This window comes from Haemorhous mexicanus, chromosome 17, assembly GCF_027477595.1.
Source record: "Haemorhous mexicanus isolate bHaeMex1 chromosome 17, bHaeMex1.pri, whole genome shotgun sequence".
Lineage (NCBI taxonomy): Eukaryota > Metazoa > Chordata > Aves > Passeriformes > Fringillidae > Haemorhous > Haemorhous mexicanus.
In genome coordinates this window covers 3736574-3761940 of record NC_082357.1, presented here as the reverse complement: position 1 = coordinate 3761940, position 25367 = coordinate 3736574, and the positions used below count along the sequence as shown (strand labels likewise).

Genomic DNA, 25367 nt, shown 5'->3' with positions numbered 1-25367 from the left:
AATAACTGCAGGGTTTTCTTAAGGAAAAATTTCAAATTTTATGAGACAGGGAGGACCATGAAATTCTAAGGTCTTTTTCACTGTTAAATGAGAAAATCCTTAAGAAGAAAAGTTACTGGATTAGAGGCAGAGCAGAGGAAATATGGCCCAAGAAGGTGGGCAATGATTTGGGATTTGAGAAACATGAATTCAAATCCTAGCTCTGCTGTAGTCCTCCTCCTGGCTGCTCAATTTTCTGGCTTCTCCTTCTGTAATAAAGAGATAATAGCACACACTAATCTCACAGGAATATTGGGGCTTGATATCTCCTAAATGGCACGGAGCTGTGGAAATGAACTTGATCAAAACCCCCTTAATGCTGCAATCTGGAGAACATCCAGAGTGCAAACGACTGCCAGTGAAAGTCTCTGGGCTGTTTACATGCACGTGGAAATTTTCATAAAGGCTGAGTAAGAAAATGTCTGCACTGTGATGTTTGTGAAGGGAGAATCTCAGTGGGGTCAGAACACAGGCTGTGAATTCCCAGTAAATCCACAGGCCAGGCTGCATTTAACCCCTCAGGTTTTTAGCTGGTTAACTCCAAACACCTCTTGGAAAGATGGAGAATTTACAAAGTGCACAGAAGAATCCATCAGAAAGAAATAGGGACTTAATTCTTACAAGAGAAAAAGGAGAAATTAGGAAATTGTTACAGTATTTCTTTACATGTACATTTGTGTACAGCCAAGGGAAAATTACAGTGCTAATTTTAGTTACAGAGCTGCAATTCGTGATAATCTACAGTGATATTTAAAAAAAAACCCTCATGTTAGGAGTCTGGCTCTTGTTTTCAAGATGTCCTATTCAATTTCAGTGAGCCTTATGCTCCTGAATCTGCTTTGAGAGAATAACTTTAGCTGCCCCAATAAATACAGAAATCACCTGCAGCAGTGATAAAGCACATTCTGAACAAGGACAGCTCCTTTATTTCTGTAGGAAGATCATGGTTTCAGAGAGCTGAGCAGCAGAACCACCAGTAAATCACAAGCAGAGCACTGATACTCTGGTTTGTGGCCCTTTTGCCATCCAGCAAATGAGAAATTATAGCAGTGGTTTAACAGTGACTCCTATAAACCTGCTCCTTCCTCCAAAAAATGGTGATTTTACCCATAAAAACTTCACATTAATGACAGCAAGAAAAAAAACCCACAACATTTTCTTCCCCTGTGGTAAATGAAACCTTGGGACATGCAGATTTTAAAAACCCCAAGCCCACCAAATTAAACAAAAGAAGTATATTTAGCTCCCTAATCAGGAAAGCACATCTCTAGTGAAACATTTCTAACTCATGGAAAAGCAATATTTCCAATCTGCCACCTAACACTGAATTACCTCACAGCAGCACTAGGAAAAAAAAAATAAAATAAAGATAAATTCAACACAGGTCAGGCTCAGCTACCCTAGTTAAGCTTTTTCTGAAGCAAAAACATCCATGAGAATATTCTGCTGCTCATCATTAGCAGTGGGTAAATGCCTCGCTGCTCCTGTCCTTAATGAATTCCTACAATAACTGTAGAAGATATTTGAAGATATTGCAAAACAACAATGAATAATATGACAGTGGAGCAGAACCTAACAACTAAACTGTTCCCCATCCTAGCTGAGATAAAGTAATGGAGCAGAACTTACTGCATCATTTACGTTGTCTAACTACCATCCTTCATCCCTTTTTTACTGTAATTTGCACATATCAGTAATTCAAAGTGCTGCAATTTAAAAAATATTCAAGTCTCTAGACTAATATTCTCATTCAGACTGCATCAGAATAGAGAGAGATGAATAAAAAAGAATACCATCATTAATTTTTTTTCTTCTATATTTTTTAGAATAAAGTTATAATATTGGTTTCTGTCTAAAAGAATTCTGGTATTTTATAATAGGTCTCTTTCACAATTATTTTTTTTTTCCATGCCTCTCAGGTAGAAATCCCTAGATCACACTAAACTCCTCAGACTCCTCCATGGCATGCTATGATGTTTTGGAAAAACAGATTTATTCTTTTAACAATTTTTCACTATGTGTTTAATGAGGGGGAAAAGAGGACTCATAATGCCCTATAATATTTTCAATGCAATTACAGCTATTTCTCCCTTATTCTGTTCTGCATGTTTACAATGCCAAGGAAAACACAGCTCACTCTAAAATTAGAGAAAAGGGGTTTAAATGCCTTTTTTTAAATGGCTTTATAAGCCCTTCCTGCAGGTGCCTCTGCATCACCACCAGACTGCTCTGCAAGGTAAGACTGGAGAGCAAAAGCCTTTTAGCAGAAATATCTTCACATCCAGCAGGCTTTAAAACATGGGCAGCCATGGCAGAGCTTCCAAGGGATGAAGCTGTCAAATTAACATGAAGCAGCACCTCTGGCTCATCCTTTCTCTGCTGCTTTAAAATCTCCTAGTCAGGGAAAGGTGTAACTAATAAACAAGATCACTTAATTACAGTATGTTTATCAAATTATGGAACAGCTGTTGCTGCATGCACAACCTGAAGAGTAAGGAAAAAAACAACAGAATGGGCAAGAATTGTAGAAACTTTCTGCCAAACACCAAAACACTTCTGATTTCTTTTCTTTTTTCAGAGAACTCCGGTGCAATACCAGAGAGAAATGTCTTATTTGCCAAAGGATTGCAGTTTCAGGCTAGGGAGGAGTGCAGGGAGGGCAAAGCACAGCAATTCATCCTTCAGAATAAGCCAAGAGAAATGCAGCCCAGCCCTGGGAGCTGAGCTCCCCTGCCCTGCCAGCACTCCCAGATCAATCCCAGCTCCCGGGTTCCACTTTGGGCTGGGACAGCACAGCCAGGGCAGGGTGCTGCTCCCAGCACTGCCCTCTGCAGCATCCCCACCTCAGGGAATCCCACTTTCTCTCCAGGCAATGGGAAAACCTCTCCACACCAGGGAATGAGTGAAGCCTCTGCTTTCTCTGGGTTTGACATCCATTTCTGCTACAGACCCCCTGCCAGTCACTATTTGTCCTTGATTTCCCACTGTATATTTGGAACAATTCTATCTCCTCTGCCTGTCATGTTTGTTTTCAGTGGCTTTCTGGAGCTGTCTTCTTTTGCTTTGTTTACTGGTTTGCTTTGCTGGAGTACTGGAGGCATTACTGCACCACTAACAGAAGGTCATACACCCAAACCCATAGGCTGTGAAACTGAATTTTAAAATCCAGGATTTCTCTAGTTAAAACTAAACTTACCTCAACACATTTCTCTATCAAATGAAACAGGAAAAAACTGCAAAGCAACTATAGCTAGGAACTGGACTGAAATTCAACCCAAGGACACTGAATACAAAATTCGATTTCTACAGATCATTTTGAGAAGAAGCAGATTTTCATTTCAACACATACAATTCCAACACCTTAACACCTGTGTGCTGGACTGGAATTTGTGGTTTGAAATGCTTTTTTTCAGGCAGGGAAGGGGACAGATATTTCAGCAGTGTGGTAGCTGTGCCCAATGTCCCGGGGGTGAGGAGGGCATCCCGCCCAGCCAGATGGAGCTGCCAGGAGCCAGCTCCCATCCACAGCTGTTTCCAGGCAACACCCGGGGCTGGGGCTGAGCCTGCTGACACAGGGACCCCTCAGCTGATGGAGAGTCCTGCTGCTGCCTTGTGGGCACCAGGAAAATAATGAGCAAATGATGCACGTGGGGGTTCGGGAGCCTTAAACCTTCCTCAGGTTTCAAAGGAGCATTTTCTTCTTCTCTCTTCTTGCAGGTCCCCAAACCTCTGCTTTAGCTTGTTGGGGGAAAAATTAATATCTTTTCCTGGAAACGAAATTTATAGCTACTGAGGCACTGTGTTCACAGCCAAATTAATGTGAGCTTCCTCAAAACATGCTGTGATTATCTCAGGGACTGCTCTCTCCCCTGGGCTGGAAACTCCAACCTCCTTCGTGCAATTTTTTACCAGAATTTTTCTAACAAAAGCTGCCAATTGCATCAAATTCTGCTAAGGGCTGTAAGGTTATTCTGTGCTAGAAAATACTGTTCGTGACAGAGGGAAAGCTAAAAGCAACAAGCATGCTGAGCACTACAGAATTGATTTAAATCTATCCTCAAGATGAACAGGCTTTTTTTTTTCATCCAGTAAGCCAGGCAGTCTTTTTGAAATAATGAAATCTTATTTCAAAGACATTAGGAGGAAGATTGTGTTCAGTGTAGGAGAATAAATGCAAAACTCTACTTTTTTTTCTAGCAAGGATTGTGTGTCTAATTTTTTCAGTGACATGAAACTTTGTGTGCTGGGGCAGAACTCAGCTTCTCACATTAATACAGTGGAACAAAAAAGGGAACATAGTCTATTATTTTGTCAATACCCATGTGCAACACAGAACAAAGAAGAGTGTAATTATAAATGTATATAAGGCAAAAATATATTCAGCCTAATGCAGAACAAGCCATGCTCACTACCCAATACAAAATATCTGAGAACTGGAGTTTATTTTAGGCAGAGGACTATGAAAAACTGTTTAAGTATAAAATGCACATCTACCACAATTACACAGTTTTTTTCTGACACCTCTGCTTTTACTATAAGTATAGAAAGCTTTATCATGAATAAAAAGTGCTTAATCATTATTGGTTTTTTGTATGTGATACAAAGAAAAACCTTTACTGAAGAATAAATTCCAAGGATGAACAAGCAACAAGTGGTTTGGATATCAAAGCCTCTTCTCAGAAAGGGAAAAGGCAAAAAATTAACCAGCACAAATACTCTTTTCACATGTCCTGTAAATTTTGGAGCTAAACTCCTCATATTCCTTATTCTGACTTTATAGAGAGCATTTTCTAAAGGACAGCATGATGAATTAATTATCCAGAGCTGTTCTGAGGGCAAAAAGTGTCAGTGAGTAATGTGTACACAAAGTAATCAGCCAAAGGTGGCACAAACACGACAGTGACACAACCCAAACGTGCTCAAGGGAAACACAAGAGAAAATCACTGTAACCTACAGCCAGAACCAGGCAAGATTCTTTCCTGAGGATGTCACTGCTCACTAAAGACCAAAAGCCCTCAGACCCTTTACCTGTGCTCTATTAGCCTCGTGGTGCAGCAAGCTGGAGAGTCCCAAGGATTTCTGCATTAATTCTGAGAGCACATGAGAGTTCTGGGGAAATCAACAGGCAAAAAAAAAAACAAAAAAAACCAGGGACTTACTGAGAGGAGGCTCTGCTCATGGAAACAATAGGCACCACTCGCATGGGGCTTCTGTGGAGTTTCCTGGGAAAAGAAAATCACATTCTTATTGGGAAGGAGTTATTCAGGGCAGCTCCTGCTTGTGCTCTGCCCTCACAGAAAGACCCAACAAAAACCACAATTGCTAATGCACTGCTTGGGCTGTCACTGCACACCCTGTTGGGTCAGAAGTGTGTTTTTGCTGTAGCACAAAGCCAAACTGCAAAATCTGGTTATCGATTCACAAGCGTGATTTTATTATTTATTACACATTCCACAGACAGTAAATGGGCTCAGACAGCTTGCAGTGCATTTGAAACCAAAAATCTATGTTTTCATTGCAAATTTACCTACTAAAATAGATATTACTAAGCTATAACTGTAAATTTTCTCCAGCACAGGTTTCTGTTTCAATAGGAACACACCACTGTAATTTGCTTTTTGTGTATCCTTCAATTGAAAATTTGCAGCATTTTTGCAAATGAAACATTGTCATAAAATGCATAACCAAAAGGGGGGCATTCAGAATATACTTTACAGGCACATATTTGGGAATTCCAATAGGGTAACACTCTATTCCATGCCATTCTCTCTTATTAATGAGCAGCTGTGAAATGCAACATTTTACTGAATTATTCACTGAATTCTAGTAGGTACAGTAAGTTCAGCCATGTTTTACCTAACAGATTCTCCCTACATGCATTTTTAATTTCCATGTGCAAATGGCAATATGGACTCTTTGATACAAATACTCTTGAAAACAGAATTTTTGTCCATATTTTCAGTCTCCGAAGATAATACACACTTAGGTCAGAGTATAATCCAATCAATCTGTCAGTAAATTTAATATATTTTTATCCACTTCAGTAAAATTCCTAACAGTAAACATATTGGGTGCTTTTCCACAAAATTTCCTGCCCCTTATATGTGGTTTCACTTTAAACAGGAATAAATAAATGAATAAAATACAAAATTAAAAAATCAGTTTCTTTCTAATGCACCTGAGGAAAAATGGGAACAAGAACCACCAGCAGCAGAAAAGCACATGCTCTATAAACATGTCAGGCAGTATTGCAATGATCACACACCCTGATTAAAGAACTTCAGAGTCTGGAAAGGTGACAAGCAGGAGCAGCAAACACTTGAATTTCTGTCTCCTTGGAGCTGGGACCATCACTAGGGGAGCATCTCTTGGAGTTGAGAGCCAGCTTCACACTGATGCTCTCAGCAGCAGTGGCACTGCCTGACTGCCCAAACCCTCCCAACAACCAATTTCTGAGCTGAGCACACAGGTTTCTTCTCATTTATGTGGTGCTGGGCAAAAGCAAGAGTGGCACACTTAGAAACTGTCACCTGTGGTGGTGTTCAGAGGGGTCCCAGGATGAGGGAAGAGATAAGAAAGTTGACTCCAGGTTCAGAAGGCTGATTTATTATTTTATGATATATATTATATTAAACTATACTAAAAGAACAGAAGAAAGGATTTCATCAGAAGGCTGGCTAAGAATAGAAAAGGAATGAATAAAAAGGGTTTGTCTGTGACCCAGACAGTCTGGACAGCTGGACTGGGATTGGCCACAAATTAGAAACAACCAGAGGAGACCAATCACAGACTCCCCTTGTTGCATTCCACAGCAGCAGATAATCATTGTTTGCAGTTTTTTCCTGAGGCCTCTCAGCTTCTCAGGAGGAAAAATCCTAAGGAAAGGCTTTTTCATAGAACATGTGGGTGACAGTCACCCAAGGGCATACCCAGCCCTGCTGGACACTGCAGCCCCCTGGCACCACCAGCCAGCTCAGGGCAGCTCCTCGTGGAGGGCAAACCCCACAGCCCTGGGGACATTCCATCACCTACCCCTCTGCAGGTCACACTTCCCAGGGCTTGTACAGACTGACATGATCTGCCTTACCAAGTACACTGAATTTGTTACCCAGCTACTCTGGCAATACCTAAACAACCAGCAGGATTTCAGGCATGTTCACGTGATTTTATGAAGCAACTTCGAGGAGAAGGAAATACTGGAAGGGAGTAGCTGGAAAATGCCAGTAGTTTTGTGTGAAAAACCTCTACTGTAATTGTGATAAAATCCTGTTTGCAGGCCTCAGGATAACGTGGCTGGCTCTGGGTTTGGGCATTTCACTTTATTCCTCACACTGACACAAAATGCTGCCCACACAGCTACAAGCAATCCTGTGGAGAAACACCTTCTGCACATTCCCTGTGCTAAATCTCCTTTTCCACAACTGCCATCAGTTGTGGCAAACCACGAAACAGGCAGGTTTTGCACTCCTGTGACTGAAAAACAAACTCCCAATCAGCCAAGTTTTGCTTGCAGCTGGTGTTACAACATCTGCCCGTGACAGGCACAGCAAGAGCAGCAGAACCTGACCACAATGCTCCTGCTTGTCACTGTTACATTTTCTGAAAAATCCTCCATGCCCAGGACTCTTCTCCTGGGAAGCTGAGAAGCCTCAGAGAAAAAGGAAAACAATTCTTGTCTCCTTTGCTTCTCCTGTGTTTTGCTGCTTTGGAATGTAGTTGGAGATTGTTTATCCAGCAGGTGGTGGTTTCATTGGTTTCATGTGAATTGTTTTAACTTAATGGCCAATCATGGTCAGGCTGTGTCAGGACTCTGGAGAGAGTCATGAGTTTTCATTAGTATCTTTTAGCCTTCTGTCTGTATCCTTTCTCTATTCTTTAGTATAGTTCAGTATAGCATTCTTTTATATAATATCATAAAATAATAAATTAGCCCTCTAAGAACATGGAGTCAGATTCATTCCTTCCTGCCCCAGAAAATACCACACCTGCTCTGCTCAGGGACAAGGCAAACTGCACAGGCAGCTGGAGGAGCTCCAGCTGAGTGTGCAGGGAGAAGTTTGGCACAGATGATGATCTATTCAGATTCACTTAAAAATGAAGAAGTGTTTCCAGGTGAAAGTGTCAGTACTGAGACACCCCAAGGGCTTCTCCCTCGGGGCAGCAGCTCAGGCAGCCCCAACAAGCTGAGGTTGTTCTGCAGGGTCACTGAGACTGAGCCCCAGGCCATCCAGGCTTCAAAAATATCACCAGAGCCAAGCACTCCAAGAGTATCCCAGATATGTTGTTATTTTCCAGTAGAAGTGGCTTCATTAAGCATTATATTAAAGAAAAAAAAATGACCTAAAGCAATAATAAAAATCACCACAAATACATATATACAATTACTAAGTCTGACTTAACGTCTACTGCTTCAGACCTTTATCAAAAGCCTATGTCTAAATTGATCTAATCTGATATTTTTTAGTTCTGTTCTAAAAATGCAATTAAACAATAATATCTCTTGCTGCAAGTTAAAAGCCATTCCCTTTAGATAACAACCAAATGCAACAAGCAGTGAGTTCTGCCATCATTAGACTTCTAACCATATTACCTCTATTTTGAGGCTTTTTTTGTTTGGTCTCAGTTTAATTTCCTGTCAGTCTTACAAGAGATTTCTAATGTTTGGGCTGTAGGATATGCTCTGATTAAAAATAATCTTCCCAATTACTGCCTGGCACGACTCTGCTGCCACATGCACTCTGCCACTGGCTTCTGCATTTCTGTCAGCAGTAATTGTGTCTGTAGCTTCTAACTGTAAATGAAAACCCAGGGGGCATATTTGGGTTCCAGTTTCCTTTGCCCAGCCATATCTTTTAATTTGCACTGTCTGTCAAAAGGAGATGTTTGTAGGCACTAAAAGGAAATCCTCAGAACATCAGGTTAAAAAAAGGGAAAAGGAGAAAAAAACGAAATGCAACTGGAATATGATAAACCACATTTGATATCTATGCCAGGATACTCAACACAGAGCAGCTCACTGCCTTGATTAGCCTTAGAAGAGGGGACTGAAACCATTTACTAAGCATTTCTAGCTGCACTTTATTACCATTAAATTTAATCCTGTATCTTAACCATCACCTCGGCTATTTTTTTTAAATTCAATCATTACAATGAATACTTTACAGAACAGCACTTCCTATCACAATGAAAAAATTATTATTTCTCAGGCTCTGGGCCCTGGCCTCAACTGTGCCATGGGGTGTCCATCTCCAGCCTGGCTGACCTCAGACGTGGCCCTCTGACTGCATTGCCCCTCCTCTCCAGCCTTGGGGCTCCTGTGGGGACTCCAGACCAAGGGTCCCCTTGTCCCCCTCCATCCCAAGGGACTACTGCTACTGGAGTCCCCAGGTGGATCCTGGGGCTGTCAGTGGGATACCCTACAGCAGAAGCTGGACAGAGCTAAAGAATAAAGCAGGGATTTATTCCAAGGATCTCCTCCATGGATGCACCGTGGGCAGCACCAGAGCCCAGCCAGGGCTGCACCCCAGATGAACCAAAATGGCCCCAAAATGCACGGCCGGGCACGGGGTCTCTCCCTGGGATCAGCTCTGCTCCATTTGCACCTTGCAGTTCATTGTCCCAGCCCAGCTTTAGCCCAGGCAGTCCCACCCTGCTTGTTTTTCTCTCTCCAGCCCACAGGGTTTGTGCTCCTGGGCTGAGATTTGGATCATTTGTCCTTGGTGCCCAGCTGGAGCAGGAATTGTCTCCCTGCTCTGTGCACAGAGCTCACCATCCCCTGATGTGAACCCAGACCCACACACTAAAGCAGCACAGAATGTGAAACACAGAAAAGCTCAAACCAGAGGCATCAAGTGGAGCTGGCTCTGCACTCCAGACCCAGCTGGGCTGTGCTCCCTGGGGAGCTGCCCCAGGCCCTGGGACACTGCACTGGGAGCCACAGGGCTCAGACCTGGCCCTCAGGGCAGCCACAGCCACCAGGGATGTGCTGGATGCGTGTTCAGACCCTCCCAGGCTCCCTTTTCCTGCAGCAGTGCTGGAGAGGTGGCCCCATGTCCCAGGGGATGCTCTGTGTGACAGGAGCAGGATGGGATCACGGTGCCCTGGGGCTGAGAACCTGGAAAGACAAAGCACCAAGCACAGGCTGTACCCTGTGAAAAAGGCACAGAAGAAACTCAAGGAGGAGAAAAACCACCTGATACCATGTCAGAAATGGAGCTTTGTGTGGAAGGGAAAAAGTACAACCAACTATGGGTGCAGGAATGCACATCTGGGATCCATGGGGCACTGCAAAGGGTAACAGCATAAAGATTATTAACAAGACAGTTGCAGGGATTGCTAGAAGCAAGTATTCACTATAAAATGAAGAATACTGTAAAATCCCCTGAAAATAATTTTCTATGAAGTCTCAGTCTCTGATCTTTCAAAATTAAGCAATTTTTTTTTCTCAAAATGAAAATGGCACACAGCACATTTGGAATCCAAGGGATGCAGAGCATATTTTTGTACAAAGGAATCATGGAAGTCTTTGTGATAGGAGGATAAACACAGAGATTTGCTGAATGTGAGCAGGGATTTGTTCAAATAGCACTTAAAATTAAATAGCTTCTCTTGGCATAAGAACTGATTTGAAATATTAAATGCAAGTGTTGGTGCTTTGCACTGTGTTTGCTGGTGGATGCTCTATTCTGCATTGTTTGTATCTGTACAGGAGGGCAGACACTGCAAAGGGGAGACCAGACTCCATCTCAGCTCTGTCCTGAACCTTTGACACAGCTCTCCAGGTGCTTCCCTTTGTAGGTTTCTGCCCCTCCGTGCATATTCTGTGCAACAAAATACTGCTAACAGAGAAGATCCACACATGACCTGAAAGGTCTGTGCAGTAGAGTCTCTGACCACCACTGTCTTCACAGCTGCATGGTGGTACAGAAGAAAAATGACACAGATCTGTTAAAATATTACTTTTAAATTATTGTACAAGCTGGGTAAGAAGTTCTTTGTGCCCCTCTGAGCCCTAAAGGGCAGCAGGACTGCATGAGCTGCAGCACAGAACTAGACTGTGATAACCTCAAGCTAACCTTGCTTCTATTTCCATATCTTACCTGAGATAAAACCATCATTTACAATGCATATCCCCCTACCTGTGACTGAAAGTGCCAGAAGGTTTAAATAAATACCTAAAAAAGAAGGTAAAGCCACTGAGTTAAAAAGGGTTACATCCTGTGACTGAGGCCATGTGGATGTTTATGTATTTACTCAGCATAAAAACTGTAGGATTAAGTGTAGCACCAAACATATCATGGAGCTGAAAGGAATGTGGGTCTCTTATAAGAAGACGTTTCAGAATTTTGGCTGCAGGGACAGCTCAGAGGCAGAGCCTCAGCTGTGGGAGAGTCAGCTCCTCTGCCAATGCAGGGAAAGGGCAAAGCCCAGGGCACAGAGCTTCCCCATTCCTGTTGCCATCATGACTCCTAGGAGTCCCAGAGCTTTTCTTCTCACTTTTTTTGTTTGTTTGTTTGGTTTCTCCCCAGTTGTCTACAGCACAGACTGTTCTACCCCATGAGCAGGTAGAAAACTGCACCCAGACCAGCAGTGCTGCTCCCATGTTAGCCATGGCAACACACAGCTGTGCCTGCCAGACTGAGACCACTAATCCCAGCGAACAACGTGCTCAAAGGAGGGGCAGAAATAACAAAATCATCTGAAAAAGGCTTAACTGTGCTCATCTGCCACTAGAGAAGTCCTCCCACCAATTCCAGGGGTGAGATGTTAGCCCTGACAAACCCTGGGAAGCAGGAAGATGACACTTCCAGAACACAGGCTTTGCATTCTGCATATTTAAACCAGTGGTTCTCTCATCTATCACAGGTCAAGAAATAAATCACAGCTCTATAAGCAATGCAGTTTGCAGAGAAATAGCCCATGTAGAGAGAAGAATGGCAAGCTTACCTATTTGTCATTATTTTTAACAGAAATTTTTACATTACTTAAGAAACGTGGATGTTAATAACATCTGAAATCAAGGACTAGAATAAGAAAAAATAAAAACAAACCAAAGCCCACCAGTTTATCCAACAGCTTGGTGATTTATGACATCATTATTCTTAGAGAAACAGCACAACTCTAGGCTACATCTCTGAGCCCTAACAGAAAATAACACTTAGAGGGTCCATCACATTCCATGGACTTGGAGCATGTCTCTTGTGGACAAAGCCAAGGAAAAATCTCCTTTGGGTAGACACAACAAGTTTTCTGACCCAAGGACATTTCTATCACCACAGAAAGTAAAAGCATCAATTCACACATTGGAGACAGGGGGTGGGGTGGATCAGCTGACAAACACCAATCTCCAGGAAAAGGGACTTTTGTGAGGTCATCAGGGCTTGCAGGGCTCCAGCCTTCCCCCAGACACCACAAACCATGCTGGGGGCATCCCCAGCCCGTGGCACCCACCACAGGCCACTGCTGCACAGAGGGGACAGGTTACTGCACCCTTGGCACATTGCAGTTTTATCAAAAGGGTTCTTACTGTTCATGCAGAAAAATCATTTCAGTCTGAAAAAAATGCAAAAATAAAATAATCTAAGCCCGGCATGTTTGGAGATTTACCCCTGCTACATGAAATGACTACAACTGATTTCAAAAGACAGGTTAGTGTTTGTTTTATACAACACAGGAGAGCCTTGGGCTGAAAGAATTATTTATTGTTGTAGCTCCCAGCTGGGTGCAATTTGACAATGATTACAAAATGTAAAGTCACAAGTAGGGAGCAGTCCTTGCAGATCCCACAGTGAAGCTGAAGTGCTCTCCTCTGATCAGAAGGAAAAAAGGACAAAGCTCAGTTGTGTCAAGCAGCAGATTTTCCCCAAGAGTAACATGACCTTCCATGGGGAGATAAAGGACCAAAAAGTATAAATGATGCAACCCAGAGACATCAGTGGGAAACTCTTAGGGCCAGATTGGTTATTTCTGCATAAACAAAAAAAGGTGAGTTTGTGACATTCACATTCTCCAAAAAAATCCCTTCACCAGGATTTTTCTCCTGGGAAGCTGAGAAGCCTCAGAGAAAAGGAAAACAATTCTGATCTCATTTGCTTCTCCTGTGCTGTGCTCATGTGGAATGTGTTTGGGGATTGTTTACCCACCGGTGATTGTTCCATTGCATTCTGCTGGGAGTTGTTTTCACTCTGAGGCCAACCAGGGCCAAGCTGTGTCAGGGCTCTGGAGAGAGTCAGGAGTTTGCATTATTATCTTTTTAGCATTCAGTAAGTATCCTTTTTCTATTCTTTAGTATATTTAGTACAGTATTCTTTAATATAGTATAGTGTAATAAAGTAATAAATGAGCCTTCTGAGAACATGGAGTCAGACTCATCATTCCTGCCTTCATCAGGACATTCCCTGCAAACACCATAGTGAGTTTTTTTAACTACAGCTCTTTCAGCAGGAAAAGAACCAGATTTGTAAACATCACACATTTCTGAGTGATCAGTTCCACACGTTTTTTTCCCTCCTCCACGCCCTTCCCCAGCACCCAGGAGAATCCCAGCCTGCAGGCAGGGCTGCTCCTCATCCCTCCCAGCAAAGTGACACCTGGGGCATGAAGCCACTCATCTCTGGAGGGGGCTGAGAGGCTGGGACAGGAGCCTGGCAGCCCCTGCAAATCCCTCACAGAGCATCTGAGCCTGACACTTAATATTCACACTGGATTGCAAGCTATGGACTCAAGGATAAAGCTCACTAATAATAAAGATTCACAGTCTGACAGGCTCAGCATACAAATTCTCAGTGCACAGCTCACTTTGAATATATATTTTTTTTAAATCTTAAAAGGAATCAGGAATTCTCCTCTTAGAAAAGAAAGAACAATACATGCCGTTTAGTGAGGGAAACAATGGAAGGAGAAAACATAATTTTAGTCTAAATTTAGATATTGGTAAAGAAGCACCAAAATAAATATTTTATTTCAATATCGGAACACTGTGTCCCCAGTCCTTGTCTTGCTCATCAGACATAGGAACACATCAAATAAGCTATGCAGTTTCTTTTTTTTTTGTAGGGCCAAATCCTTTTAGCCAGAAAACCACTACTTTAAACCATTTAAGAATTTGCCCACACTTCCAACAATTTCTGCCTTGTTTTTAGCATGTCAGCTGTGAAGCCAGAACCACTGGAAATATTTAAAACCTTGATGTATGTTACCAGAACATGGCACCTAACCAGTGGTCTCACTAGTCCCATGCTGGGTCACCAATGAAGATTTTTGGTGCTGTTTAAACTTCATTCTACCCCTCAGTCTTAGTCATATTTTATTTCATATTTCATCCAACACTGCTTAGTTCTCTGCTTTGTGCAGTAACATATTAATTGTTTATTTTCCAGTGGCACTGTAAATTCACAGCCCTTTTTTTTTTAATTTTATATTCAATATTTATGTTAAAACAACTTGGCAACTTGCTCCTGGGGTGATTTGTGTTTGTTTGTAAATGTTATAGGTGTAGAAAATTATAATTAAATTCCTGATAGTTTTTACACTGAAAATACTGTTACTAAACATTAGCTCCCCTTAAACGCTTTTGCTTGTTTTGTATTTTGCTTCAAATGTCTACAATTCTATTACTAAACCTGCCTTTTTCTTTTAAAACCATATTGCATCCAGCTTAACTCCATCTCACTAAATCACCTTGTCAGTCACACCTTGGTTCATTACATCTCACTGCCTTTCATATTTAAATGATTCCATTTCCTTCCCTACTCCCCACACTACTTTGAACAGGACAAGTCTCACTTTGTGCAGGGACTCCTCATCTTGCACCCTCACAGAACTCCCTCCACCAACACTGGACCATTCTCCCTGCAAGTTTTCCTGTAGAACTGCCTTCCAAATCAATCCCAGCTTTGCACATTCAGTCCCTCCCCTTAATTCCATTTACATTTCATGAGCACCAGGAGGGTCAGCACAGGATTTGCTGCACCACAACCAGGGGATAAACCCTGAACTCCAGCCCTGCACCAAGCTCCTCCTGCCTGCTGGACCTGCCCATGGGGATCCAGACAGGAATTCTGGCTCCATCCCTGTGCCCACATCCCCAAGGATCAGAAGTTTTGTGGGACACTATTGTATTTGTGGGATGCCCCGTGGCAGGAGGGAATGATGAATCTGACTCCATGTCCTCAGAGGGCATTATTACTATTATATATCATTACATTATATTATCTTTATATTACATATATTAATATTAATACTAATTATATTACATTATATTACATATTCTATTCTATTATGAATGCCATACTAAAACTATACTAAAGAATAGAGAAAGGATACTTACTAAATGCTAAAAAGATAATAATGAAAACTTATGACTCTTTCCAGAGTCCCAACACAGCTGGACAGTGATTTGTCATTAAGTTAAAATAATTCACATAAAGCCAATGAAACAACCACCTGTTGGAGAAACAATCTCCAAACCACATTCCAAAGCAACAAAACCCAGGAGAAGCAAATCAGATAATTATTGTTTTCCCTTTTCTCTGAGGATTCTCAGCTTCCTAGGAGAAGAATCCTGGCGAAAGGATTTTTCAGAAAATATGACAGTGACATATTATATTAAAGAATGCTATACCATACTAAAGAATGCAGAAAGGATACTTACAGAAGGCTAAAAAGATAATAATGAAAACTCCTGACTCTCTCCAGAGCCCTGACACATCCTGGCCCTGACTGGCCAAAGAGTGAAAACAACTCCCAGCAGAATGCAATGGAACAATCACCTGTGGGTGAACAATCTCCAAACACATTCCACATGAGCACAGCACAGGAGAAGCAAATGAGATCAGAACTGTTTTCCTTTTGATCTGAGGCCCCTCAGCTTCCCAGGAGAAGAATCCTGGGTGAAGGGATTTTCCAGAGAATGTGAATGCCACAGGACACAAGATACAGAGGATTGAGGCACAGTGGAGTCTGGCTTATACCATGAAAACGGAACTATTTTCAATCTACAGAGGGAATAAGCAGCTGAATCTCCAGATGATACAAATATGATTATTATGGCATAAAGTGCTGTTCATCCTTACTCTCTTCTTGACCAGAGCTACATTTCTCAGGGATTCCACTCACAATCAGCATTCACTTCTCAGACTTAATAGAGACATGAAGCAATAGCTCCTCTATTCCCACACAAATATTTTTCCTCACGGATTTCTTAACAGAGCCTTAGGAAAATATCATCTCCAATGCTAAGCCAAGGATCAGCACTTCTCTTTAGAGAGTGCAGATATGGAAGTGCAGAAACCTGAGCTCAAACTGAGGATGAAGTGGTTGAAACAACAGTAAAACTGGATGTTCCTCAGAGCTGCCCTCCCCACGGCTGTGTGACCAATCCTTCCTGCCAAAAGTGGCTCTGGCTCAGTGCCCTCCCCACTACTGGCAACTCAGAGGAAAGGAGTCTTCTCCAAGCTAATTTATCCTCCTGGAAGCTGCTCTGCTGCTCTTTGGCTTCTCCACCCAGGAGCTCAATCCCTGGGTGCCGGGGCTGACCCTGACCTGGGCAATGATCCCTGGAGAGCAGCCACCAAGTGCCTCAAGCTGTTTGCCAGCTGTAATACCCAAGTTATCATTTCTATTTGCACCTCATCAAGAGTTAGACTGGATTCAAAAAGCTGCCACGTTTACCAAAAGCTGCAAATCCCAGCCTGAGTCACCCAATCTTCTGGGCAATAACAAATCCTGCCTGGCTGCACTGTGTCTTCATCTTTCCAGGGGTTGAGAGAAATCGTTAGAAGGACTGGGAGATAACTGCTTCCTCCCATGGAATTTTATTCCAAGTCAAATTAAAGTATCTCAGTATCTCGTTATTTCAAGTCAAATTAAAATATCTTCAGTATCTCGTTACAGAAGGCAATCACTTTAAAAACATCAGATACTCACTGCTGTCAGGCTTCAGTTTGTCTAAAGGAATCATGGCAATGTTTGGGGGTTTTTTTCCCTAATCTTACCTTGTAAAACATTTTTGAAATGCTTTTGGAATGAAAAGCAATATTAAACATTTTAAATCGTGATTAAGATCCAGCCTACTAAACCAAAACATGGTTATTTTTTTTGCTGAAAAACATACCTTCATAGTTTGCAGCTTGAAAATCTGTGCAGGAAGCAATGATTCAATTCTCAGAGCCACAAGTCAGAGAGAACTGGTAAAATGTCTTTGTCCTGTTTAAATATCAAAGCTCTTCTGGGTATCATTTAGATCTACCCATCATCATTCAGATACTTGTGAATAATTCAAGATGTTAGGCTTTAACTTCTATCAGCAATTCCCTGGAAGAGCAGCAGTAAGTAAGCATTTCTTATAAGTTATAGCATGAATCCATATAATTAATATTTTGATGTACTTTACCTGTCTTACTGTTTGCTCTTGTGATATTAAGTTGGTATTCAATAAATAACACACTCAGCTAGCTTGTCCTACTTTTCAAAGATGCTCCAATTTATGTAGTTGCTTTATTGGATTTATTGTTGCATCTTTACTCGAGTTACATATTCTGTTAATGTGCTATCAATGGAATTAGCTGTTTCTTAGAAGGAAACTTCAAATCATGCCAGCAATTTTATTGCTTGTACTTTCCTGGAATCAAAATACCCTTTTAATGGTGGGAAGTAACCTGCTTCATCTTTGCATGTTTTTCTCAGCATGCTGAAGCAAACCAGAGAAGATGTGCTGTTATTCAAGCATAAGAAGAACAGCAGCATGCCAGTAACAAACCTCAGAGGTGACTAAAGGCACATAAAATCATAAGAAAACAACTAAAGCATACCCTCATTCTTCAGTTCATTCAGAGAAAGCCTCTGTCCAACTGGCTGTAAATTACATATCGAGCTATGACAATTTTGAAATTAATCCACTAATATGAAGAAAGGTTGATTTCAGCCTTTCTGATTTGCTAATGGTGAAGAATTAAAAAACTTTACTTCATGAAGTAAACACTCATCTTTGGTTAGAAGGATAAAGAACCAGCACACAGCTTGAATTACTGAAATAAACTTCATTTGTGCTGCCCCCAGCACTGTACACTGCTGCCCTCCAGGAGCTGAGCTTGTCTGCTCTCCACACCCACAAAAACACTCAAGGTAAAGAGGGATGGGGACACAACGAGCAAAATCCATCTCTGGAAACAGAGAGAAGATTAACTTGTTCATACTGCCCTTCCTCAATCCTCTCCATTCATGAAGGATATTAATTTTGACTATTAATTAGAGTGGCATCTGTCCCTGCCCCACTGGCAGGAGACCAGGGAGCACGAGCAGCCTTGGCTGCTGCTCCAGGTGTGCAGGGAATGAAAACTCATTTCTGAGCTGCTCCACCACAGCAGCAACAATTTACACAGAGTCAGCTGGCTCAAACACACCTCCAAGAACACCTGGAGTGAGGATCTGCAGTACATGGAAGCATTCTGGACATATTTTCCAAACTTTACATCCCTCAACAGAACAGCTCAGCAATGCTCTGATTCCAGCTGCTGCACACGAGGCAAAAGCTCAAAGCCCACAAACCTAACACAGGCATTATTCCATTTATTCCATACATCACCTGGCTTTAGGAAAGCACAGATCTACTACATGATCTGAAAGAAAATTACTGTCATTATATGTAAAACCTGCTGCATTTCTAAATAGTTCTGAATACACAGGAATAAACTACAGTGCTAAATTTTTAAGACCTACAAATTAAAAGGGAACTGTTTCTTATCTCTCAAGATTGGATTTCTCTGTATTTTTGTATTTTCTTCCTTGTTCTCTTATTCCATGGCAAAACACTCTGCCATGTGAGCATGTGTACAATAACAGAAATATAATTATGCATTCTCTGCAAGGGAGAAACACCTCAATATCACATTTCTGGGAACTTGGACTGACAGCTGGGGAACAGAAGGAAAACACCCATTTGGAGCATTTATGAATTCCTGCACAATTCCAAATTCTTTTTGGGACTTCCATTATATTTGTGAAACTATTTACACCAATTTTACCTTTGATGCTACAGCATTGTTCCCAAGTTGGAGATTCTCACTGCATCTATCAGTCCTGTGGTGTCAGAAAAAAAGTCTCTAAAATGACAACACAGAGCACACATTTCCTTCCCAGTGTGCCAAATTCCAGGCTGAGAGCAATGGGATCTCAATATAATCCTCTAATGCCTGAAACCCCTTCAAGCACCTCAATCCATCAGGTCTTAAACGTTTTATAACACCCATAAACACTCCAAGGGTCTAATGAAGCTCATACTGCTAAGGGTGCAACAAGTGAAAGGTGGTGTAAAAATCAATTTTCTTTCACCTCAGCTGATTTATATTCCTTCCTGAACAAATTAATTTCACACTAAGCAACTGGTTTAATAAAACTTGAGAGCAGCCCTATATTAAAGAGTTTTGTTCTTACTCCAGGCAGAGATAACTTGGAAATTGTAGTAAAACAGCAGCCTGGGATTACTCTGCAATTTGTAAAGCTTGGCCTGCCTCATTTCACAGCTTTTTCTCACAGAGTTTTATTTCTGATCTTGTGAAAAGGAATTTTAAAAAGCACAATGCAGGTTTGCAGTCCAGAAATGACACTATAAACAATAACATATAAAAGTAAACCAGGCAGGTATGAAAATACATCCCAAGGAAATGAACACGTCCAGAGCCTTAGTGCCCAAACTGAGAGTTAAGCTGTGCTTAATTCAAACCCTGTCTGCAATACAAATAGTTGTGTTACAAACAATAAAATCAAGGGGATTGCTGAGGTATTTGATATAAACAGGGATGTGCCACTGAAGCACAGCTGGAATATTCAGCATTTCTGCCCTCTCCTCTCTGCTGTTGGAGCTGCCTTTGCATCCCTTGCAGCCCCAAGAAATGCCTGCTCACAGAAGGGCTCCTCCTCCTTCTCCCCATCCCCACAGCCACCAACCCATTCTGCTGGGTAACCAAGAAGACAGATAAAAACTGAATATCAAAACAAAGTCCATTTTCTATTCACAGACTGAAATAACAGTGACAAATTCCATACATTAAGACCTCTCTGGAGCTTTCCTCTCAATTGCTCAATACAACTGCATTTTCTTGCAGAGACATAAAACTTAACCAACTGAAAAAAAAAAAAAAAAAGGCAAGTAGGATGCAGCACTCTACAGAGTGCACAGAACACAAAACCAGGGGCTCAAGCTGACCAAAACCAAAAAAAGACAAAAAAAAAAAAAAAAAAAAACCAACAAAAAAAACCCCCCAAAAAAACGAAGTAGTAATGTTCTGAGAACTGAGATGTGCTGACCTTTTTCTACTATTATTATCTTTTTTGACCGTACTAACAACAGAAGTCAACACTATGGACTGAATGTTAACTCTTCTCCCACCTCACTTGCCCATCTTCCTGGGGTTTCCAGGGTATGATCCTAAGGCAAAAATGTCCATAAAAACAGGTGCACAGCAGAAACAGGGACCTGGAATGTATGCAAAGCATGTGTAATAAATATCTACAACACGATTTGAGTAATTTCAGAACTATTAATGCATCTCTGAAGTGTTTGTTTAAATAATGTTTTTAAAAGTAATTTGACTTTTTCAGCAATAGGCTGAAAAATTGCAATTGTGCTAAGCATTTTTAGCCAGCATGGAGATTTGATTTGCTTGCTGCTGATTGAAAAACACATGAACAAAATCACTGTATTTCTTCTGAGATTAAAAATATCATTTGAGGCCTCAGGTTTATATTTTCTGATGTTGCTTAGGATTGAAAAGCTAATGTGGTTTGTGACCCCAATGCCAATTCACCAGAACATGAAGCAGCAAATAGACCACAATTAGATCCATAATGGGAACTTAAACATAAAGCAACACAGGATAATTGAAAGTTGTTTTCTTTTTTCTCATTTCACCCGCACAAAAATTCACTGAATGACACAAAGGTGTGAAAGCACACAAAAAAGGAGTTTCCCATTAGGTGCTGAAATATGAACACTGCCATTCAGAGTGGGGGCAGGATGTGGCAGCAAAAAAGCACACACTGCTCTAGTTTGTGGAAAAGCTGGCAAGGAAATAATTTCTCGTCTTGTTTCCAAAATATAAAAAATATAATAAAGAAGATTTGATAATGGGAAAATTTTGCCTGTCTGACTCCAATCATTTAAGGCAGTTCCAAAGGAACAAAAAAAGGAGAAAAGTTTTATAGGAAAGGCAAATAAATGAAGGTTTCTTACATAACAAATGGACGTGTCAATTATTTTAACCCAGAGCAACTAGTGGAGCATTTGACTTAACTCCATTTGCAAACACTGCAGCAATGATTTTCCCTGACACTGTGTAAGGCTATTAACAGATCCCACTAGAGACTGGAGAAATTTAAGTATTAATGGAGTCTTTACAAGAAATTAAGAGCCAAATGAGAAAATCCTTATGTTTAAGGCATTCAGGTTAATTATTTCAACCTGGTGGACAAGGACAAAGTAAAACTTAATTTCAACCTTTACTTTTCTAGGTAAACTAAACAGGGTGATAACATACATCCTGTATTCAAGCTCCTAACCCTACCCCTACATTTGACTAGGTCTGTTTTTAACCTCATGAAAACTGCATGGTGTAAACTGGCAGAAAAAATTATTCCTTTTCCACATTCTAATGGGGTAATTAATAGTTGTCCCAGCTTACTGCAATTGCCATGCTTTAAAAATCCCTCCAATTCTAGAGTGGGACTTTTCTGAGAACCTTGGTTTCAGTGATTCTCACATTGGTTTGAATAACCAAAAAAAATAAAATAGTTCACCTCAGTTCTGAAAGTTTTGCTGTGTTTCTGACCAAGCCTTTTTGCTCAGTCCTTCATCTCCAGCACAGAGTGCCAGGAGAAAGAGCTTCTTCATAAACAATATTCTCCTCAAGAACCATCCATAATGCCTAAGTCCCTGCCTGCTTACACCATCAGCAGAACAAACTCTGGGCCCAGGCTCTGTTTCTGAAACTGCTTCACACCTTTTAAACACAACTTTGCACCTAAGGGCACAAGGAATTTCAGCAAACTCTCCCATGCCACATTCCCTCTGCTTCCAAGTGCTGCCTGCACCACACAAATCACAGCTCACCAGATCTCATTGTTATCTCTCCACCTGATAATCAGGATTTCAACTCTTCTTTCCTTATGTCACCCTGCTATTTTCTGAAAAATCCTCTTTGCCCAGGATTTTCTCCTGGGAAGCTGAGAAGCCTCAGAGAGGAACAAAAACAAATGATTATCTGATTGCTTTGGAATGTGGCCTGGAGATTGGTTACCAACAGGTGAACGTTTGATTGGTTCCATGTGAATTGTTTTTACCTAATGGCCAATCACAGCCAGCTGTGTCAGCCTCTGAGGAGTCAGTCACAGGTTTTCATTATTCATTCTTGTTAAGCCTCCTGATGTATCCTCTTCTTTTAGTATAGTTTTAGTATAGCATTCTATAATATCATATCATACTAAATCAGCCTTCTGAGAACTTGGAATCAGATTCTCATCTCTCACCTCGTCCTGGGGACCCTCACAAACACCACATTCCTTCCACTACTATTTTTGCCAATCTTTTCTGCTACAAAACACCTGTATCAGAATTACATTCCTTTCTTAACCACGGTGCCATTTTCCTGAATTGACAGGAAATTTGCAAACAAAAGTGCAAGTCTCAGAACAGGGCAAGGCAGGAGGTGTGCTGGGGGAGCCAGGTTCTTTAAAGAAGGCAGGCTTGAGCAGCAGCTCTTTGCCAAGCAGCCAGAGCAGGATATTCCAGTGCTTTTTGTTGATTTAAGGTCTGTGGCACACTGCAGCTGTCACAGGGAAGGGCAGACAAAAGACAGGCTGTTGGCTGCAAAATGCTCTAAAGCACAGCAGTTTTATAAAGTATTCACTTGGCATTTGTCTCCTGTAACAAGTCTCTGTGTAACACAGGGTATTTCTCTCCCTCCTCGCTCTTTAGAGAGATATGAGGCTGAATGTACTGACTGGTACTTAACAATCAGATTTTGTCAGCTTTTGTGCTGAATGGCACCTTCCCTCTGCCATCACCTTCCCAGCCCTGCTCCCAGTGTAAATTATTGCCTCATTTCCTGGGAAGGTGACAGATCCATGCACTGAGCTGGGGAGGGAGCCACCTGCTGTCAGGCAAATCACCCTGATGGCACATCAATCCTCCCTGCTGTCACCAGGGCCACCCCTGCCTGCCTCCCCTCTGCTCTGCTGGCACTTCCCCAGCTGCACACACAGCCCAGCCCTGGGGCTGCAGGGGGAACCAGGATGGGCTTTCCCTGACCCACTGCTCAGGGAGGCATTCCCCACGTTGCTCTGTGTCACCCTGTTCTTCTAAAGTTCTTCTAAACCTTCTGATGTTTACATTTCTGTCATGGAGTTTTCATGTAAATAATAATTGCTTTGCATTCCTTTCTAGAAGAAGGGAGAATTGATGGGCTGTTAGTTTGACCAGTGTAGTTGGGAAGGTAGTGAGAGGAATAGTGGATTCCTCTCTGCAAACAAGCTGTGGGTGTGCTGGTAGAGAAAACCAGCACTGAGAGATAAAAGAAACAATGGGAACGATTCCACTGATTGATGAATTGAAAAGATATTTGCTTTTACAAAAAAACTGTAGGTTTGCTGATAAATGAAATTAGACATTGAAAGATGAAAGAAACACTGGGGAAGAAAACCCTTAAATTCTGTAAAAATGAAAAGGGAGGGTTCTACATTAGAGGGAAATCTCTGGTATCAGGTGCTCTGGGAAGTCTGAACCTCTCAAGTCCCTCAGCCACTGGGGAAAGAGAGAAGGGAAATGTGGCTGGGAAATTGGGATTAAAAGGAGGCTGTGTCCTCCAAAAATGTGAGAGAGCCCAGGGGAATGCCCCATGGCCTCTGCCTTCATTCAAATAAAGTAAAAGGACTCCTCTCTCTCCTCTTTCTGGACATAAACCTCTGGTGTTTGGGGATTAATTTTCCTAACAGTAGCAACTTCATCCTACAATCCATGGTCACTTTCAGAATTCTGCAAATATCCAAGTCCCAAAATAAAGGTACCTTTTATCACCTTGGACATCTCAGTGTGTGTGTGTCGTTCATTTCGTGTGGTACTGCCACAGCTCTGAGCCAGGTACCCCTTTTGTCCCTGCAGGAAAGGCCCCTGAGACTCAGAGACCCCAAGAAAACCCCCCATGCTGTGCCTGTGGACCCGCAAAAACAAACCACAAACTGCAGCCCTTCCCAAAACGATCCCTCCTGCCCTCTGGCCAAGCCCTCACCACACACCCAGCTCTGACCTTCCACAGGAAAAGCCCTGGGAAAGGCTCGGGTGAAAAGCTGAACTGGTTGATGCTGTGGTAAATCAGGCAAAGACATCCCCAGAGCACCAAAAAACCAATTAGCAAGACACCACCCTGCTAAAATAATTTCATTCTCAAATAAATGCTGTCCCTCAGCCCAAGAGGAGATCCTGACACCTGATTCTACCCTGTGAGACCATAACCTGTGCCCGGGATGGCTCTGAATGGAGCTCATCTGAGCACAATTTCACTGCTAATGGGAGCTCTACAAGGAACTCATTTAGCTCAGCTGAGCTCATTATTCAGCACAGAAGTGAATAATTTGTGCCTGGGAAGTTTGATGGCATTAACAAAATTCCAAAACAACTGCTGGTGAAAGAACTTGGCTTTCACCACTCTGCTCCTCAGAAAGACACTCGGTCATGTGCTCAGGATCCAGAGGATGAATGAAAATCATGAGCTAAGGAAGCCTTTCCATCAACAGGAGGAACAAGATGTGAGGGGAGGCAGTGACAGCTGTGAACAGAATTCACCTCTGTCCCGGAGCAAGTAGAAAATGTGAATTCAGTTCGACACACGAGCACCAGGCTCTGCAGCACACAGCATGCAAGGCATTACAGGGCACTACTTTAATGAAAGCTTTCTCTATAAACTATTCAGAAGTGCACACCGCTGTTTCTGAGCCTCATCATGGAGGGGAAAGTTCTGGGAAGCACAATTACACACTTCATCCCAAAGTGAGGAGCTGGAATCCAGTGGCATTGTCACCTCAGAAATCGATTCTACAGCTGCCTGAAGCATTGCAGCTTCCAATCCCACAGCAAGCTTCTTCCGTGGAAATAGACAAAGATCAGCTCCAGAATAATTTCAGTTCTAAATTACCCTGCTCCTTCCTTCCTCTTCATCAGGTTCGGATTTTCTTTGTTCTACTTTTTGCTGTCATAGTAATATATTACTGAACACACATTTTCAACTATTTTAAGAAAATAATGTCATTTAAAAATAATTTTATCTTAGACAAGAAATCA

General features: G+C 41.8%; 1 protein-coding gene across 31 annotated transcripts in view; it reads right to left on the bottom strand.

Annotated features, from left to right (window-relative positions):
- RBFOX1 (RNA binding fox-1 homolog 1) overlaps positions 1 to 25367 on the bottom strand; it is a 1186796-nt gene that overhangs the window by 664217 nt on the left and 497212 nt on the right. For all 31 annotated transcript variants that reach the window (XM_059861581.1, XM_059861546.1, XM_059861544.1 and 28 more), the window contains one exon: positions 5200 to 5262. In XM_059861581.1, the coding sequence (XP_059717564.1) occupies positions 5200 to 5262 (63 nt within the window). The remainder of the gene's footprint in view (positions 1 to 5199; positions 5263 to 25367) is intronic.